Below are 21840 nucleotides of genomic sequence, written 5' to 3' on the forward strand. Positions count from 1 at the left end.
GTTGGGTGACTCATCAAACTTTGCCGCTTGGAAGATCAGGTTGGAAATCATAGCTGAAGACAATGATGCTTTGGAATACATTCAAGGAAAAGTACTTGAGCCTCTAGAGAATGCTTCCATTGTTGCTAAGAACAAGTACAAGAAAGGTGACTTAAAAGCAAAGAAAATTATAGTTGATGGTTTACAAGATCATTTACTTGCTTATGATGGAAATTTGAATAAGTCTAAGGACATGTATGATAAGCTCGCTGACATTTATGAATTCAATAATTTGAATGAGGTCTTATCCTTGAAATATCAACTCAAAGATATGAAAATGAATAAAGGAGATTCTGTGCAATATTACATAATGAAGATATCTCATCTTAGAGATCAATTGCGGAGAGTTGGGGAAACTGTATCCGACAGGGAATTGGTGATTGTAACCCTTAGAGGTCTTCCTCCTATGTGGGAAACATTCATTACTACTCTAAGCAATAACATTAGCTTTCCTTCATTTGATGAGATCGTTGGAAAACTTACTCAAGAAGAATTCAGGATGATATAAAGAGGCAGAATACAAAAGCGTGAAGAAGGAGATCTCACCACTTTCATTACTCAAGGCAAGAAAAAGAAAGGTAAAGGAAGACCATCCAATCAAAGAAAGTCTTCTCCCAAATCCAAAGACTCCAAGAGAAGATTGAGAAAGGATAAAAGTCAAATTGAATGTTACAATTGTCACAAGTATGGTCACTATGCTCGAGATTGTCGAAGCAAGTAGGAAGATCTTAGATCCAACCGAGGCGACAACAACAACAGGTACAATGATGGAAGAAGAAATGATGATAGAAGAAGAGGTGATGATAGAAGAAGGAAAGATGAGAGGAGAAAAAGAGATTCACCTGATGATCGAGAAAGAAGTTATCATCCTCAAAATAAAGCAAGAAACTCTAGGTATGATAACAGTTCAGTTGTTAGTCAATCTAAATAGATTCTTATTTCTGCTCTATCTAGTTCTTTGCCCCCAGATTCACATGATAGTTGGTTGGTAGATAGTGGGGCTTCTAGACACTTCTCTGGATATAAGGAAGTCCTCTCCAATCTGGAAGAGAGGGAGACAAGTTTGAAAATCATTCTTGGGGATAATGCTACATATCAAGTGAAAGGTTTTGGTTCTGTTAAATTTGACTTGTATTTTGGGGAATCCATTCTTCTTCATGATGTGATGTATGTTCCAAAACTAAAGAAGAACCTGGTATCTATTTATGCATTGGAAGACAAAGGAATGAGAGTAGCTTTCATAAAAGGAAAAGTTCTCACATGGCTGATGGAATCCCATATGAAGGATGCATTCACATTAGGATTGAGAGTTGAAGGAATCTATAGAGTTAATGGGAAACCTCTTCTAGCAATGATCCATGACACCAATCATCAAAGTGAGCTATGGCACTACAGGTTCGCACATCTACACTATGAAGTTCTATCGAGCTTAACTAGAAAGTCCATTACGTACGGTTGAATGGAATTGATCATCCTGATCAAAATAATACCCGAAATGCTTTGAAATTGTAGCTACAAGCTCCTGTCCTGAAACCTGAAAATACTTAGAAAAGGTTTGCCTTATCTCCAAGCCAAGGTCGAACCCACAAAATGTAGCAAATTCCCCAACTAACTAGCAATTCGCCCTGCTATAAGAATTAGGATTTCAGCCTGAATATTGCCCAGAAAATTCTGTATAACTAGTTAGAGACTCCTCTCAATAAACCCACAAAAACCCAGAAAGGGTTTGGGATGAATCCACTGACCCCTAGTGACCCCCAGCAAGTGAAAATTGCCCAATTTGGCCAGAAAACGCCCCACAAAACTAATACTGTTGAATTAAGCCCAAATCCACCACTGGAAATCTCTCCCAACTTTAGCTAAATTCTCCCCTGAAGAATACCTCCAATCTCTGACCCTTATCTCTCAACTTCTATTCCTCCAACCCCTGTGCATTTCCAGAAATGTAGAATTTCCGCCCCAAGAATTCTCTCAACTCAGCCCTGCGAATCACCACAAAATTATCAGCTCAATTAGAGAAAATACCCTTGCAAATCCTTCGATGTTCTGCTCCTCCATAACTGATCTCCCCACAATGAATCTAAACCACTTCTATGCCCTAGAAGAAAAACGTACCAGTTGAAATAACTTGCAAATACGCCCAATGGAAACTCTGAATTGAGCTCGCCAAATTGCCTCGCTAGGGAGGCACTCGAAGTTCTCTGAAATGAGGGTGGAGTTCCCGCTCAAAAATTCCTTGTGCTAAACAATTATGTTGTCTTGGCTAAGCAACTCAAGAGAACTAATGTTAAATTGTCAAATGATCAAAGATACCAAATGGAGGCCTCCAAGCTCTATTTATAATTGTTGGCCCTCTCTCCCTTGGTAGTCCCCACCTTCCACTAATTCGCACCCCTTCCTTTTTCTCTCTCTTCTCACTAGTGTGAATTGCTCCATTATGTCAAGTTTCCTTCTCTTGTGGCCCCCACATTCCATTAGAGTTATAATTTTCCATTTCTCCTAAGTCCCATATGTAATGTTCCAAACTAGGGAAAATAGTGTTATGAAAAGCAGACAATAAAATAACACCATAAAATTAAATCAGACTATTAGACAACAAAATTGGCAAACAAAGTGCACTGTCTACTCATTTTATTAAATGGGAATAGGTGTGCAACAAGGTGCTGGAATGTGTGCACCTGGGCTTGCTCTAGGCAAGCTAGAAAAAGCCCAAAATGAACAATGAAACAACCTCCTCAAATCTGCTGGTAATCCATCCCAAGAGCTACATTGTTACTACCTAGAAAGGTGCTGCTACCTTTAATGATCTGTTGTTAGATCCTTCCCAGTTGCTCAACAAATTCTGGGAAATTAATCTCAGCATCTACGCAAGAAAACCCGAATAACCCACGAAGGAATTGGCCAAATGTCAACCTAGGAATTTTGGCCCTAATTCCCCTTAGCTCTTATAGTTGTTGGCTGAGTTGGGACCCCTATTTGACCCAACAGATCTGCCCAAAAAACTATAAAATTAGGAGTGCGATTCTTTCCCAAAACCCAGAAAAACCTAGACAAGGTTTCCCTTGGTTCCAACCTTCAAAAATTGACCCTTCATGGCTTGACCCTCCTCCAATTTTGAATTTTGTTGCTATGACTGATCCTATAAATCTCTGCTCACCCAACTCCATCAATCCTCCTCAAATGGCCCTCCAAATGATCTCCCAGCCTCCAGCTCCAAACTCCCCTAGATGGTGCTGCCCCAAAGAGTCTCACTCTAATGACTACGCATCAAGAAGGAGATGACGCAGTCCTGCGTGTGATGAAATGAGAGCTGTGTGTAGGATGACTGTAGCTGCCCAACTTCTTGGATGAAGGATAATCCCGTCTCCCTAACTTCCCGGAGTGCCTCACGCTGTGACTACGCAATCCCTGCATTTTTGTTACTCCCCCTGCTGCTAGTACTCAACTTACAAATGCTGTAACTCGTCCACCTGCTGCTGCTACAAACTGAGATGAAGAAGAACTCCCTTCTAGGGCTGGCACTCGAAGTCCACCAAAGCAAGGGTTGAGATCTCCGCTCGGAGACACTCGTGTGCTAAACAACACAGTAACTCGGCTAAGCAACTCAAGCAACTAAGATTGAGTTCAATATGTCAAAATATAAGATACTGAAATGAGGAGAGTTGCCTTCCTTATATAGATTTTGTGGAGCACTTTTCCCTCCATTTTCTATCCATTGTGGGTCCCTCACTTAACCATTGATTTCCCCTCCATGCAAATCGAACTAGGGAATGCGTATTCTCCTAGTGTGGGTGGCCCCCATGTACAAACTAACCACATCGAAATAACTTCTACTAAGTCTAGCCTCCTAATAAAATCGAATGGGCCCCATCACCTCCAAAATCGGACCCAAAATGTAGAGATTAATCCTGATCCAAATTTAATTTAGGAAGGGACATTACAGTCTTCCCCTCCCAAATGTTGCTTGTCCCCAAGCAACTTCAGTGTTGGATGCTCAAGTATGCGCTTTTCCTCCCAAGTAGAATCCTCATCCGGCAGGCTCCTCCAATGCACCAAAAGTCGCTTGTCCTCAAGCAATGCCTACGCAAGCATCCTCTCTAACTGCTGCTCCCCACTGTCACTGCAAAATGTTCCAGGGTCCCAGATGTTGAATTTTCTAAGCCTATTCATTAGAAAATTAATTTGTATTCTGCTGGTTTATTTCTTCTACTTGTAAATTCTGAACAAGTTATTTAAGACATTTAAATACTGAAATAAACACAATACAATCACAAAATCTACAGATCATCAACTGAAAGAAAACAAGCACACAAGTGACACCGTTATTTTTGGACAAATGTCCCTGAAAAACCCAATGCGGGAAAACAGGGCAGCTATTCAGAGGGTTTATTATTATGCAGTATTTCCTTGAGTACAACTGGGTGCTTAACCGGCTCATTCGACAGAGAAAAATACATGGCAACAATACCTCTATATTCGGAAACAGGTATTCAGAAAACCTATCCCATGAAAATCTCTCCGGCACAACTAAAGCGTGGCCCTTTTGGCCTCTGCATCAGCCCCAGGACCCTCTCCATCAGCGCTTTGAGGCACTGCACAGCGTTTGGGACCCTCTGCGTCACTCCAACAGCCTCTGCGTGGATGACACAATCCCTCTGGCCTCTGCGCTGTCTTTGCTGGGCTTTGCGTGGCCTGAACTGATTGCTGCTCTCACTCTCCCTGCTTTTGCGTTGATCTCTCAGTACCGTCTCTGCCTTCCTGTCCAGTACTCGCTGCCCCTTGCTGCTGATCACTAATTCACTTTTGCTTAGCAACCCCGCTCTAGCAAAATGAATGATTGATCACTCTCGTGTATCTTCCAACTGACCCTCAAGCCTCTTCTTATACTTTTCTCGTTGGTCCTTCAACGACCGAGATGAAATCTCTAATCAATGGCTAAGATTAGATTTGGCTTGATCCATGACTTTTGGAACGTTCTAACCCAGTTTTATATTAATACCCATTAATATTTTATTTTTCCTAAGTTTAGACTTACAAACTCCATTAAAAATATCAATTATTTTAATATCTCCCAAACCGGGTATAATTTGTCCAAACCATTTCTGGGTCTTGGAGGTCTCATGTGCTTTAACCTCTCCACCAATTTTCATGGCTAGAGCACATCCGATGCTACCCCAAATGAACACTCCCTCTTAGCGAGGATTGTGCTCTAGTAATACTCCTCACTGAGCATCACTCTGATTATCCGGCATTGGTACCTGCGTTGATGCTAGGTCACCCCGCCCAACATCCTCTGCACTGCTGCATCCTGTACTACTGCCCATGGCCCTGCCACTGCTGCATTTGTACGACAACTCGCTCTACATCCGTGTTGCTGCTGGTCCATACTCCCAGCACTGCATCCCCCTCTCATCATGCTGCATCGTGCTACGGCATACTACTACTGCACTGCAACTCAGTTACTGAGAAGTAAGTAACTAATCCACCCAACTTTTGACATCCCTGTCAAGCAAGAAACACTCCCGATGCTGAAGCTCCCTCTGCCGCTAACAAGTGCTCCCTCTACTGACCTCTGCACTGTTGCAACAACTCCCTGCATCTCGCATCATTGCACACCTCTTTGTGCCATCCTGCACTGGTGCAACACTTCCGTGCCTTTCGCACTCTTGCAGCCTGCTAGCCTCGCGTTGCCCGGGGACTTCTGCACTGTAGCACTCTCTGTCGCTTCATCCACATCTGTCTCTTCCTACATCCGCCAGTCCTTCTACTCCTCTTTGGGGCTCCCGTAGCAAGGTATAATCCAAGAGGTTGGGTACCTCAAGGATCCTACCCCTCATCGCCTGTAGTGCTCCTGACTACAACTCAATGTCTCCCCACTTCTTCTCAACTAGCACATGAGCACTCATGGCACAATCATCATCCTCCTCGACTTCTTTCTCCGCCTTTGCTGGCACAGCCTTCGAGTCAGAAGCCTCTCCTTTACTCTTCTTGCTCGGACACTGGTTCACAGAGTGACCTAGTTCCCCAGAATGGAAGCACCTGACATTGGAGAGGTCCTTCTTCTTCCTCTTCTCCTGCTTTCCCCCAAATGCTAAAGCTGCATCCTCTTCCTCCCCCTTCTTGATCCTGACCCCTTTGCTGCTACTCCCCATCATGGTCAACCGTCTGATCTCTTCTTGACGAAGAGCCTTCTACAATTCTTCCCAATCTGGAAGACTCACCCTTCCCAGTATGCTCTAGAAAAATGTCTCCCAATCCTCAGAGACTGCGTTAAGTGTGGTCCTCACCATCAACTCCTAATCCGGTATGGCCCCTATGGAAGTTAGTTGGTCACGGATCTCCTTCAAACGATCGAGGAAGAAATCTATCTGCTCTCCCTTTTGCATCTGGTATGACCTTAGCTGATTCTCCAGGAGCATCTTCCTCTACATGGAAGTATGTTGGTACAATGTCTTCAAAGTGTCCCACATCTCCTTTGTCGTTTCTTTCTCAGCAATGTGTGGGACCACATGATCCTCGAGCCCATCAAGGATGATACACTTTGCCTTAGCCATTTCCTCCCCGTACCTTTCATTAGCTACCGGGTCAACTAGGATAGCCATCACTCTCAAGGCCAAGCCCTTAATACGATGCCTGTCTAGAATGCACAAGATCTTGGCCTTCTAGACCACAAAGTTGGATGCTCCATTCAGCGTGTCCTGATCTCTCAGCCCATTCACGACCATCTCGCTGCTCTTCTGTCAACTCCTCCGAGTCTCTCTACTTCCCGCTTGGAAGTTCTCTTCTGGGCTCCCTTTGAGTCCCGATTTCCCTCCTGGAAATCCTTTTGCCAACCGTCAAGTTGCCCCTCTCCAATCATCTGTGCAACTGCAAAACTGATCCGGATTCCTTGGCTAGAAATCCACCTCGGAAGCAACTTCCTCTACCTTGGTCTTGCCTTGTTAGGTACTATTCTATCCATAGTACCCCACCAGCTTCGCTCCCGCAAACTGCCCACAGCTTCCTTCGCCCTAGCAATTGAAGGATTGAGACTCTTGGCCTAAGTTGCAGGAAACGTGGGGGGAGGGGTCGTTTCAGGCAAGAAACGGAAACGAAACTGGGAAACGCGTACGGTACGGCCTGGAAACGCGTTTCCGGCCGTACTGCCACGTTTCCCAAAACGGAAACGTGGCAGTACGGCCAGAAACGCGTTTCCAGGCCGTACAAGCCATGTTTCCCAGTTTTAATGTGTTGTTTTTTAATTTTTTTTAATTTTATTTGTTTTTAATTTTTTTTTAGGTTTCCGGTAAATTCTAGAAGCCTATTCTAAATTTATAAAAGAGCAGTTTGTCTCATTCTCTCATCACACTATTCAGCAAGTCGTTTCTCTTGCAGACTGGCAATTGTTTCAGCTAGGTTGTTTCAGTTGTTTCTGTGAAGCGCAATAGGTTGGGCTCACAGAAAGCAGAGGATCTTGTTTATGTGCACTCCAACCTTCGCCTTGCATCTCGTAGGGGTCTAGAATACAACAGTGGCCCTTCTAAAGAATGGAATGTGGATGCAAAAAATCCTGATTTGGATCTCTCTCTTGCTGCCCTGAATATTGAGGCCGAATCTGGAAGTGGAATTGGTGCATCGTCTTCTTCAGCACTACCATCCACTGTTGAGCATTGTGCTGCTTCTATTTTTGATGAGGATTGTTATGGTGAGGATTAGTCTTTTGTGACTTGTCTCTATAGTTCTTGCAACCTTATAGTCTTTATTGTACTTGCAGCCTCATATACTAATATAAATAAAGGCTGATTTTGGATTTTCCTATATTTTTATTTTCATTATGTGATCATTCATGACTCATGAGTAAATGTGATGTAAATTTAATCTTAATGTTTAAATGTAATAAATTATAATCATATAATGTAAATGTATCATTAATGCTTTATGATTGCACATATATATAATAATAATTTTTAAATATTTTTTTATATATATATATATATATATATTATTATTATATATATTCGCGTTTCCCCGTTTCCAAAATTTGGGGAGGTCGCATTTCGTTTCACTTCCTGTTTCGGAAACTCGTTTCCGTTTCCCTGTTTCGTGTAACTTAGCTCTTGGCTCTGCGCAATCTCGGCACCGGCAAAACAACTCCCTCAACCAACTGCATTAGCGCTCTTGGGCTCTGCGTGAGCCTCTCTCTTCCCTCCTTAGCCTCTGCGCTGGCCTCTCTGTGGCCCAAACTGATGACGCAGTCCCTCTGCATCAACCCTTCCTCCGTTGCGTCTGCAAGGATCAGCTACTATCACTTGGGACAACTGATTCTGCTGCAAATGCTTTGCTCAGTTGATGCCTTCAGCGCTCCTATGATCTGCAACCACGCTTTGATAACATGTTGAATTTTCTAAGTCTATCCGTTAGAAAATTAATCTGTATTCTGTTGGTTTATTTCCTCTACTTGTAAATTATGAACAAGTTATTTAAGACATTTAAATACCGAAATAAACACAATACAGTCACAACATATACAGATCATCAACTAAAAGAAAACAAGCACACAAGTGACACCGTTATTTTTGGACAAATGTCCCCAGAAAAGCCCAATTCGAGAAAACCGGTGTAGCTATTTAGAGTGTTTATTATTATATAGTATTTCCTTGAGTACAACTGGGTGCCTAACCGGCTCACCCGACAGAGAAAAATACACGGCAACAATACCTCTATATTCAGAAATAGGTATTCAGAAAACCTGTCCCACGAAACTCTCTCCGACACAACTACAACATGGCCCTTCTGACCTCTGCGTCAGCCTCCTGCTGACCTACGTCAGCCCCAGGACCCTAAGCGTCAGCCCTCTGAGTCATTGTTCAGCGTATGGGACCCTCTTCGTCACTCCAGCAGCCTCTGCGTGGATGACGCAGTCCCTCTGGCCTCTGTGTTGTCTTTGTTGGGCTCTGTGTGGCTTGAACTAGCTGTTGCTCCCACTCTCCCTGCTTCTGCACTGGTCTCTCAGTACTGTCTCTGCTTCTCTTTCCAGTACTCATTGCTCCTCGCTGCTGATCACTAATTCACTTTTGTTTAGCAACCCTGCTCTAGCAGAATGAATGACTGATCACTCTAGTGTATCTTCCAACTGAGCGTAAAGCCTCTTCTTATATTTTTCTCGTTGGTCCTTCAACAACCGAGATTAAATCTCTAATCAACTGCAGATTAGATTTGGCTTGATCCATGACTTTTGGAACCTTCTAACCCAGTGTTATATTAATACCCATTAATATTTTATTTTTCCTAAGTTTAAACTTATGAACTCCATTAAAAATATTAATTATTTTAATATCTCCCAAACTGGGTACAATCTGTCCAAACCATTTCCGGGTCTTGGAGATCTCATGCGCTTTAGCCTCTCCACCAACTTTCATGGCTAGAGCACATCCAATGCTACCCCAAATCAACACCAAATGTGCCATTGGATCGTGCCTGACCTCTACATTGTCCCAATATGAAAGAATCCTTCAATACCAGGATCCTAGGCCATCCTGTCCAACATGAAGCTCCCCTCGCTCCACTCATTATCCTTCCTGGTGCAAGTACTAGAAGTCCCCTGCTCCATCAGTGACTCGCTAAAGCCCAATGGAAGATCTGTATGATCTCCTCTTGTAGTAGCCAGTGCATCCCTAAAATTTATTGAGTTGTGAAGAGCTGAGATGCCCCAGTTCTCTGCTAGTCCCAGAGTGGTGCCACCATGCTGATGATGCACTACTCTGACTATGACATACTCCCCATTGTGCGGAGACAATATCCTCCCCTGCTAAGGCCTAGTGGCGAAAAATCTATGAGAGTCAAGCTCATCCTGCCCGGGCATCTCCATGATGCTAATATATACCCCTCCACTACCAATCTCAACTCTGAGCCATAACAGGTCAAGTTTGCCTCGCCATGCAATGGAGGTTTTAGTGATCCCCCATGTGTCAAACCCAATGTGAACTAGATCATCCTATGCCATGACCCTGCTCGTCACAAAGTCGAGTGATTTGCATGCCAACCGGATTCCCCAATCATATGGGGAGCTCATAACTCCTTCTCCTCACACGATGTCCCTGGTAACGTCGTTACTAGCTAGAACCCATCTGGCCCTCATCTCTAATCCCTGTATGTATTCCCTGGGTGGACCCCAAGTATAGGGAGTAGGTCCCATGCCTGTGAACCTGCCCTCCTCCTGCCATACCATGCAGTGAAATCCGCTATCCCAACTCCTGATGATACACCTTGACACTACTCAGAGTCTGGGTACCCTCCTGTAGACAAAGTCTACCATCCATCGTCCCTCAAGTGTGATCTCAGGGGTGGAATATATGCTACCTCGGCGATCAACCATGCCATCCCTAAGCCTGTATCTGATAGCTTGTGCACCTACCAAGGGTCTCAATTGAAGAGTCTCCTCCCGGCTCATGGCACACAGTGTCTCATCCAACTATCTAGGGTGAGCCTCCTATACACTAAGCAGAAATATCACAGTTGATCATGAATTTGAGATCATTGATCTAGAAGAGGAAGATGAGATTTCAATCATGAAGCACACCATCAGGGACAAGGACTACCAAATCAATGAGCTGGAAATAAACATGGAAAGCACTAAGTTCATTACATCACTCCTTGAACAAGAAAACAATCAACTCAAGGCAAAAGAGTTCTTAGAAAAGGAAAAAGCCAATTTATTGCAGCAGGTTGGAAAAGGTAAGGAGATTATAGAATCAAGCGAGCCTGAAGGATCAAAAGGTACAGGAAAGAGGAAAAGACCAAGAACTAGAGGTCTTAAGGAAGCTTTGCAAGAGGAACAAAAACAAATATTGCTCAATGAAGACCTTGACTTAGAAGAGAGAATTGCCCTTGAGGTATATCAAGATAAAGAATATTGGCTCAACAGGGTGAATGAACATTTGGAAAAGCTCATGGAGAAGTCAAATAGAGATAATCAAAAGCTCAGACACATGGCACATCATTATCAAGCTCAAAACATGATTGCCAATGTCAAAGTGAAAAAACGCAAAAACAAGCTCAAGAAGACCAAAAAAGAGCAAAAGGATGAGGGAAACTTGGAGATGCTTGCTGAAGCATCCATGAAGCTTTAACAAACTCATTTTTACACCTTCCCTCCAATTTTGAGCCAATTCTGAGCATTTTGAGTTTTTTGAGAATTTTTGGTCTAAATTCAGAAATTTGGCCTTTCCAGCCACTGCGCTTTTTCCTCAGGCATCCATTTGAAGAAAAGTTTATATTTTTGGAAAGGTCTTGGCATCCTCTAAAATCCCATTTGCCCAAATTTTGCAGAGGTGGCTTAGTTTGGGAGAAAAAGGCAAAATAGTGGCAAAAAACTAGCATTCTGGACCATTTTTTGACAGGCGCTGCGCTTCTGGAGTGACCTTGGGAGAATGGATTTTTGAAGGTCTTCTCGTGCTCCAAATTCAGAAATTCAAACTATTCTGGAAACTAGACTTGAAGGGCTAGTTGACCGTTCTCTCAGATTTGCATTTTGACCCCTAGAAGGCACCTAAAAATCAGCTCAAAGTTGGCACTATGCTTTTGCATTTTCTGTGTTTTCAAATGTAAAATTTCACTGTGTAAAATTTCTAGTTTTTAGTCAGACTTGGTCAAAGTCAAGATTCTCTTTGTAATGGCACAAGTTACGAGGCTAGGTGATGTAGGCATGAATAAATGCATATCATAGGTTGTTTTTGATGTTCATTAGGCCTCATAAAAGAAGAAAACTCCTAATCAAACTCTTCATGAGGTGTTTGAGTTACACCTTCTCACTCTCACCTGTTGGTTGAGAGAATATTGGAGTCAGTTCCTCCACCAAGGAGTTCGACTCCTGAAGGTGGGAAAGAGGTCTAGGAGAGTCTATAAATACTATTTCACCTCAGGAGAAGGGGGTTGAACTTTTTGTGAAGGAGGCTTGCATTGTAATTATCTTTCAGCTAATACAGATACAGGTTGCAACTATTTTCAAGGAACTCTAGCTCAGTGAGTTCATGGTGTTTGTGTTTCACTCTTTTTGTTTTATCATGGTCTAAACATCTTTACATACATTATATTTCTTCTCTTCATGAATACATTGTGATAAAATACTCAGAATTCTTGTTTTTCAAGCTCTTTTATCTAGTTTTCATGGTTATATGTTTTGTCTTCTTAAGCTAATGAAATCATTTTATAATGCTCATTAGTTTTTTCTATTCTATATCCTCTATACTACACTGACAAATACTCCAATTACACCATGGCTTCTGACATCTAGCTCCTTCTTATGCTTGCTCTTGTATTCCCACAGCCTAGACCTACTTGTGGCTCCAAACCCTAAGTTCAGCAAACCCTTTAAAAACCAATTTTTCACAAACATATATATATATATATATATATATATATATATAGCCTAAGATTCATTTCCTTTAAAGTCATATCATTGATAAGAGACTTAGAGAGATCCCTCTCATGCTCAGTAGAGCTAGCTACTGAGCCGAAGTGGCTTGAGGTTACCCTTGTCAATTTCCTTTTCAGCCCAGGAGATTGTAAGGACTAACAAATGGCACGACACCTGATCCTCTGATCTTCTTTTTACTCTTGTTGCCAACCACCATGTGCAACTTTGAGTCCAATTCAGTTAAAGTATCAAACACATCATGGGAACCTATCATATGCTTCAACGCACCACTGTCCACGTACCATCCAGTCTCATCAATGGTACTCTTAGAGAAATGAAAAACCAGAGAAAAATATTTATCCTCCAACCTTCTCATGAGGTCATCCAACATAGAAGTAGTAGTGGCTCCTGTTATCTCCTTCCCCTTCTTCTTCCTCGGACACTTCGTTGAATAATAACCATATTTTCCACAGCTGAAACACTTCAGCTTACTCAATTCCTTCTTTGGCTTGCCCTTCACCCTCCCTGCAAGAGCCACGTTATAATTAGCAATCTTCTTCTTCTTATGAAGGTCCTTGTCTTGCAGTTCCTCCTAAATGAAGTCATCCCACAACCTGCTCCATTTTGGTAGAGTCTCTCGAGCGACAATCCCTTTGATGAAGAGCTTCCATTCCTCGGTGAACCCTTTCAAAGAAACCCTCACCGTCTTAGAATCTAAAACAGTCTCACTAATGGCAGCATGTTCATCATGCACTTGAGATAATCTCGTCAAATACGAGGCCACTCCTTCACCATCCAACATCTTGGTGCTCTTCAACTTATCCTTCAATACCAACAATCGATTCCCATTCTTATTTTGGAACAGATCCTGAAGAGTTTTCCACATCTCATGGGTAGAGCTCTTCGCGGACATATGAGGTATCAAATCATCTTTGACACCATCTAGGATGATTAGTTTTTCCTTCGTATCCAACTCCTTAGGGTCAGTCGATTTCTTGATCTCCTTGTCAGCAAAATCATAGATCTTCTTCACCACCAAGACCAACTAGATCCTTTTATTCCACGGACTATAGTTAGACAATCAATCCAACCTATCCTCATATCGCAAACCAATCAACAACTTCGCCATTGCTATTATGGCTTCAATAACAATGGAACCAACTCCCTCTTAAGTTGTACACTGTGCACACTCTGATTCTTTGGCCTTTCAAAGTAGCTCTGATACCATGTTTAATTTTGCCATGGCACTCAAGAATATGGTTTGAATCTAAAATCATGATCACAAACAAACTCAAATGCCACAACACTTCTGCTTTGCATAGCGGAAAAATACATAGTAGTTAATCAACTAGACAAGTCAAAATTTTCAACCCAACACTTGTTATATTACAAATCTTTAATACAACAATCTTAAGGCTCTTGTACAAGGGGTCATGGCCCTTACAATCAACTCGGATACATGACAACAATTGGGGCTTGGTATCAACCACAGGGGCTTCACTCAATGAACCTCTGACATATCATGTGCATTCGTGGGATAGTAAACAATACCCTTAATTTGACTACATATTGGAAAATAACTCTAAAAATCACATTATTTAACATCCTACCAATACAAACCCAATACGCCGTCCCAATTTAGAAAACCTCTACTTTCACTAGATATTGTAGGTATCCATTTTTCATTAACATTTTTTATACCCCTTTATATTTTTTCATTAACTTTGAGCTCCATTTTTTATACCTGCCAATATAAAAACCCCTTACCCCCTATTATATGCTCAATATATTATGCCATTTTTTCCTCAATATATATCCCCCAATATGAACCCATATGGTATGGTATTGCTCCCCCAGTGAAGCCCTTGTGGTATCAACATCTATGATGACCAATCTACCCTTAACAAAGTACACTTGACCTACTTGTAGATGTAGCGCTTCCACATCTCTTTCAGTGCACATACTTTGAACACATCTGGAAAGTACTTTGCCTTCCCTTCTGCTGATCACGCAACTTCTGCTCCCTCAGAAAGCATGTTTCTCTAGCACAAAACCTGCCACTATCAATGATCACTGCTCCAATTTCATTGAACTTTGGCCCAAGAAAGGTTTCCCTCTAGCTGCTACTTTGCTCCACCAAAGACACCAACACATAGGGACCTCACCACTACCCACTTCTTGCATGTCTATTGCTCCAAAGATGACAAGACTTAGGGCTTGGAGGTTTCCCTCTTATCACTGAAGTTGACCTCCCACAACTCATTGAACTAGGGCACAACAACCAACCCTCTTATCATCAATCCTCCACCCTTGAGGTCAATGAAATAGAGCTCAAACAACCTACCCACTAACAATCATTTTTCTATCCACAAAGGATTGTACTCAAGGCATCAATGCAGCCACTAACAACCCTCCGAATCACTATTCTTATGCTATTCTCAATGTTGTCCCAAACAAACCTACCAATCACTAGCAAAACACCAACTTGGAAATAAAACACATACCTTTTTGGGACAACTTCTTTTGTCCTCAAATCATCATAGTTCTAAGCATGTGTGAAGTTTTTCGGCCCTAGTTAGGGCACCTGTACAACTATATGTCAGCCCTACAACTCGACCTTCAAATCACTCCAAAACCTGTGTTATCCTATTCTTACAAGCCCTTGTCTCCTACACTATAGCTATATCCCTGACGTAGTGCAACCCTAATTCAGAGCTCCAACACAGGCACAATACCATTGTCCTGCACCTAAACAAGGGCTTGGCCCTCCTTGACAACACAAGTGACAAATTCAGCCTGTACACAGGGAACCAACCACATCCTTATGCCCAAAACTTCCTTACAAACTCAGCCAGCAAGCTACCCAAACTCAACCCGGTCCAAACACAAGAGAGATGAGAACTTTGACCTCTACTTCACTTGGAAAAGGATCCTATAGGCTTGCGGTTGCCTCATATGTCTTTCTCTAATGATGTGATGCACTTGGATGGTGTGTGAATGATCTAATCCTTACCTCCTTTTTATAAAGTTCATGGTGGGTTTCTTTTGCCACAAAGGTCACACCACATGTGCCAAGTCAACCTTAACAACTTGTTAAAACTTCATAAAACATGAGAACAATTTTTTTTTCATTCATCTAACTCCACCACATCGATTCCTTTGGTGCTCATAAGCCCTTCAAGGGCACCCCACATGCTCTCAATGATTGAACCATTCAAACTCCTATTGGTTTCGCATCCACAAATTTGGGTGCAAAACCCACTGCTTGGGTACTTTGCCCACAACACCCATGTGGGTCAAACTTCTCCCAAACCTTGTACCCTAGGGTGTGGGAGTACCTCCCAAGCTACGCTAATTAACAAAAATAAATCGCCCAACGTGGCTGGTTCACTAGGTTTTGTGAGCTCAAAAGGTTTGAAATGTGAGAGGCAATCAAAGGTTTCTCTTTTGGTTAGAACTACAAGCATGGAACAAAAGTTTTCATGGAGTTTTGATGGGTATACCATATGGTTCAAACTATAGAACGAAGTGTGATAAAAGTGGCACTATCCAGGGCACGTAGCATTTAACGACACTGGCTTAATGTATTATAGTATTTAAAAGCCCAAAATGAATTCAAAGCAACAACAATACACTCTTGCCATACATATCTATTGCGATTCAGGGATTTTGGAATATGAGTTCGAAAAAATAAAATGATAGTCTGTGTGAACCAAAGTGAAAAGATTGAATCCAAGGTGGTGTGCTAAGATATGAGGTATGAATCCATACGTACCAAGTTTGGTAGCTAAGAAGAAGAATCATGGTAATGGTTTGATGGATGGGCGTAGGAGTAATAGGAGAGGGTAGGTGATAAGGGTTTGAGTGCAAAGGGGTATGGCAACCAATATCGAACACCTGTCAATTTGATCAATAAGTAGTGATTGCAGAAGGTAACATTACTTACCAAATCGCAAGTCACAATTTTCAGCTGGAGGATGGATCACTTGTTTAGTCATGAAGGGAGAATGAAATGGCATGGGAGAGTGGGTTTTTTTTTTTTAAATAGGAGGCACATGTGAGGGAGGCCCCACCCAAGAATTGTGTGTTGGATCTATTGCATGTGATGGACTCATCAAAGTTCAGAAGTCCCAATTTTAGATCACAGGGAGGAGCCACTGTTAACTCAGAATGTGATCTATGACTTCCTGTAAAGAGTGCCTAGAAGAGGTCGTGAATCACATTTGTAAATCAAAGTGAGGAATGAATGTGGTTCTAGGATGCGATATGCGACCTTAGGGTATAAGGACTCAAGGTAGGTTGCAAATTGCATTTTTAGTGGTTAGAATGACTACCAGTGAATTTTGCGATTGCGACCTATGATTAGCTCAGTAAGATACAAACTTTGAAACTTGAGGGCTAGACTTGTTAGATCCCAAGGAAATGTTAGCTAGGTTAAAGGAGGGATGAAACTGTAGGCAAAGCATGATAGGAATTCAAGTAAGGGGGTCTCGAAATTTTTGAAAAGGTTGAAATTTTGGAGTTGTTGTAGCGGCTACAACAAAATGTATTGACAAATGCCTTGACAATATGCTTTTCAACATTTGTAAGTTTTGCAAAGCATCCACCACCTATGAAAAGGTGGCACATCCTTTGACTTATCAAGCATGAGCCCCAAATTAACATAACAACCTAGCTCTACCACTTTGCAATGATACCTTTGCAAAGACATGTTAGTTCACTAGTGGCAAACACAACACCATCAAGTTTTGAACCCAAGAGGGGGATATAATAGTGCCCTACTCTCATTGACACTTATGTATTATAATAGTTTTCAAAATTATGTAAAACTCCTATTAGACTTGTCTCTTGGTCCTCATTAATGCTTGGCTTATTCTCATAATACATCCTCTAACTATTTATGGATTAACTTGTTCATCTCCAAAGTTTTCATCTACCTATTCCACCATTTTTATGATTGTTAAACTTCCTCTCCATTAGTTTCTTCGGCATGAATCGATGTTCTTCCTTGCACTATTCCATGTGCTCCATGTGCCATTCCATACTGACTATTCCATGTGCTCCATGTGCCATTCTACCTAACCTATCTTCAGATGCTCCTCTTTTTTCCACACTTGTGTTTTCGACATACCTCACATGATTTTCTAGCATGCTTCCTCCAAAATTACTCATGCTTCTTAAACTACACATTACACCAAATTGCTTCAAAACATCCATGCTTGATCACACCTTGCTAATCTCTCACTATGTGTGAGTTCTTCTCTTGGTTTATCACTTGTTCCATGCATGCTCTTCTCATGCTAATACTTAAATTGTTCATGGATGATCCTATGTTATAGATGCTCCTATGTCACAAATGCTCCCTTTGTACATAGTTACTCCAAGCCTTTTTGTCATAAGCTTGCATTATATCAACCTTTTTCATTTCCCTCCAAACCATGGGAATGCATTTTCATAGATTTCATTAATGACTTGCTCATGAATCTAGGAAGCCATGATTATTTTTGTGTTGCATTTAAATTTTATAATATGTTTGTTTTGATTCCTTGTTGTATGTCTATAGATCCTTCGACCACTATAGAACTATTTTTTAAGCTTGTGTGGACACCATTTGGAATTTTATTTATCATTATTTTAAAGATTTGACTGAGATGTTTTTGTAGTCGCTTTTAGTTGTGAATAGAGAAGATCTGTTGCTATCAATTATGATTTCTACCTCTTTTAACCTACACACTAATAGGTAAAGTGATGTTGATAGTCACCTCTTAATCCATGCTAATCACATTTAATATTGATAAAATAAAGAATGGATTGATTATCTTCATATATTGCAGCATATTGGAATCATGGAAACATACGACTATAAAAGTCACTCGTCCTTTAAAGTCTAGTATGTCTTCTAAGGCTTAAATGTTATGAAACTATAGTGTTTTTTCCTCGAGGGTCCATGTCCCATCAAATAAATGAGTAAAGCCTACTATAAACAAATGTTAGAATAATGAATTTTAAATACCAAATATGCAAATAATCAATATTTTCTTAGCTCCGGCCTGATAAGAACATATTTCATGAGCATCTCTCAAACCAAGAACTCAATGCCAACCATTAACAAACTTGAATGCAACTAGGCGCATTAAAGTTATGACTTCATTATAAGTATATACGTGACTCTTAATCATTAGCATAACTAGGCGCATTAAAGTTATGACTTCATTATAATTATATACGTGACTCTTAATCATTAGCATAACTCCTACATAAATGAGTTAGGAAATTGTCCTAAAGAGACTTGAGGTGCTAAGGTGTTGTTTTGTAAGTAATAATACAAATAATGAAGTGTGATGTTAACAATATTCTTTTCCATGTAAATTTTGTATGTTATTATTTAATTGGTACTTTATTTATTTCTCTCCCTCTCTACGACCCAATGCTCATCCACGCACATTGATAGAATAATATTCTCATACCTATCTAATTTGCGTGCAGATATGATGCACACGTTTTAGATCCGTTGGCTAATCTCCAATTTACCACTAACACCTACTACAAACTTGCTTTATTCATCAAACAATTAGCACGTGAACATTGTGGAGGACGATGTGTCTTTTTCCTTGAGGGTGGTTATGATTTGAGATCACTATCATATTCAGTTGCTGATACTTTTCGAGCATTTCTTGGAGAGGCTAGTATTTCATCTAAAATTGACAATCCTGCCGTCTTATATGATGAACCATTACTTTTAGTGGATAAAGCTATTGCAAAAATCAAGGCTATTCATGCGTTGTAAAATATTAATTTCCACTCACACAATGAAAATATAGTTGTGTAAGTGATCTTTATTATTAGATTGATCATTGCATTTTTGACACTTTTTTAAAGCATTTTCGTAGATAGAGTAAATTAGACTTTGACATGTTAGGCACTTATATGGAATTAATAGATATGATAAAAAACATTTTCCTTTTTCTTGGAATGCTAATATAAACTCTAACAAAGATATAATGATATTAAGTCGAACCCAAAGTTGTTCATTGCTAGTGATAGTCAATTTCATTTTTAGATACAATATGTTGTAATGGGACATGATGGCCTGAATATGATGAAACTTTTACCTAATGATGTTTTCCCTTCTCTAGTGAAATAAGGATTTTGTAATTACCAATTTCCAGAAACTAAGAAGATTTTTGAATAATTTCAAAGTAATACATGGAAAACAACCTCTAAGAATTTACTTTGATTAGATTTCTAGCGGATTTATAGCTCAACGTGTGATATTATCTTGGAAAATTGACCTTGTGTATATACATTAACTATGTTGAATAATGAAAACATGAGTGTTTATATGAAATTAATGAGTGAGATGTTTATTGATTTTTAATAGAGTGATTTACATTAAAAATTAGTAAAAGAATTTGACCTTAACCATTCACTTTGGAAGGGAAAATATTCTCAAAGTGAAAATATTCTCAACTCTTGTATACATGATATCATTTTTTATCAATAAGGAGAGAAACAATAAAATATAATTTATTGTGAAATTATGCAACTTTGTCTATATTTTTCATTAATTTAGTATGATTTGTCTTGTTGGCAATTTCAATGGCATACAAAAATAAATAAACTTTTTTTTTTCTGCAAATTAAAATGCATTATATTATTAGAAAAACATAGCTTTTACATAGATGAAACGATCTATAGCAACCTGATCACAAGAGAGATCCCTAATGGCTCTTGGAGGAGTTGAGATTTTCTGTCATCTCTCAATGCCTCTCGTAGACATGATATCATTTTTTATCAATAAGAAGAGGAACAATAAAATAGAATTTGTTGTGAAATTATGCAATTTTGTCTATTTTTTTCATTAATTTAGTCTGATTTGTTTCATTAGCAATTTCAATGGCATAGAAAATAAATAGACTTTTTTTGTAAATTAAAATGCTTTATATTATCATAAAAACATAGGTTTTACATAGATGAAACGATTTATAGCAACATGATCACAAGAGAGCTCCCTAATGGTTCTTGGTGGAGCTGGGATTTTTTGTCATCTACTAAACGTAGATTAACTATTAGAAAGCCCTATATAGGAAAATTCATACAATAACCTTGACCAGAGCAACTGATACCAAAACCCAAAATCGTTGGTACACTACTATACCCAAAGACATACTACTAGCCACAATAGATGATCATAGATATCATTAGGAATAAGAATAAGAAATGGGAGTAGGATTCTTGGCACTCGAACCAGGCGAGGAAGCATTATTAGATTCACAAAGGAAGTGGCCTTCGACATGAGTTAACCTTGAATCCATCTTGTCGAGAGCAAAGTGTTGGTTCTGTAGCATCGTCTTGATATTTTGTAGTGTAGAAAAGACATTGTAGCATTCAACCCACTTGTATTTTAGGACAAGACAACGTAGGGCCTTCATTTGCTAGTGAATGGCTATAGAGTTGAGATACTATTTTTTCCATCCCCTGGTATGTCTAATATCCGCAACCTAGCAAGATACCTCATCCAATATCTCTGAGTCAGGGTGGGATTGCCTCTCCACTCCCTCTTGAGTCTCTAGCTTCTTGATTTCCCTCTTGGTCTCAGGAGGGACTGCATTGAAATACATTATTGCAGAGTCATGAGCAAAGAGACGAGTACCCCACTAACCAAGTGGGCTGCTACCACCGCCACCCCTTCTACAACATATTTGTTTCCTTGGTGGCATGGTTGATAGAAGGGGGTAGTGCTTTAAAAAAATAACCATATTGATCATGTCACAGAAAGTGACAAGAGACTAGCCCAGATCGACCCTAAACCGGAGGAGAGATCAACAAGATTCCCACATCGTCACAAGACATAAAAAACCCATGACTAGACTTAAAATCCCCAAATTCAGACTCCCCAAGACCGTGATTACGTTTTTTTTCTCTTGCCATAATCAATAATAGAAGATGAACAATAACCAAACCCCACCACCATAGAATACTAGACTTGAGTGAATGACCTCAGTATGAATGAAGGATAGAGGGTGTTGGAGTGGCAACGCTCTATGACAGACACAATATCAAAAGGCGCTTACACACAAATCTTCTAGACACTCAACACACAACACAATCCAGACCAAACCCAATACTTTGCATATAAATACATTTCCCAAATGAGGGTGACCAAAACTAATGCAACCACTATAACCAATAAAGATTCCAAGACAAACAAATAACAATGAAGAGAGCGATGCCAACAAACCCTCGCTCGCATTCAATATGAAGTTGGTGCTTCCCTCCATTGTCACCTAAGAACAACACCCACCAACACGTCTTTGGTAAAATCCAACTCCAATGGTGCGAGTTTCACTGCAAAGACTTCTTCTTTGGCTTAGCACTAGATTGATGAGGCCATCTAGCTCTTACTG

General features: G+C 40.4%; 1 protein-coding gene across 7 annotated transcripts in view; it reads left to right on the plus strand.

Annotated features, from left to right (window-relative positions):
• The window catches only part of HDA14 (histone deacetylase 14), a 459743-nt gene extending 440344 nt beyond the window's left edge, over positions 1 to 19399 (plus strand). For all 7 annotated transcript variants that reach the window (XM_089416198.1, XM_089416197.1, XM_089416192.1 and 4 more), the window contains one exon: positions 18920 to 19399. In XM_089416198.1, the coding sequence (XP_089272324.1) occupies positions 18920 to 19220 (301 nt within the window). In that variant the 3' untranslated portion in view covers positions 19221 to 19399. The remainder of the gene's footprint in view (positions 1 to 18919) is intronic.
• The last annotated feature ends 2441 nt before the right edge of the window (positions 19400 to 21840 follow it).

The sequence above is a fragment of the Pinus tabuliformis genome, chromosome 3_2 (assembly GCF_031772625.1).
Source record: "Pinus tabuliformis cultivar Carrire ecotype Pingquan chromosome 3_2, CPIR1, whole genome shotgun sequence".
Taxonomy (NCBI): Eukaryota; Viridiplantae; Streptophyta; class Pinopsida; order Pinales; family Pinaceae; genus Pinus; species Pinus tabuliformis.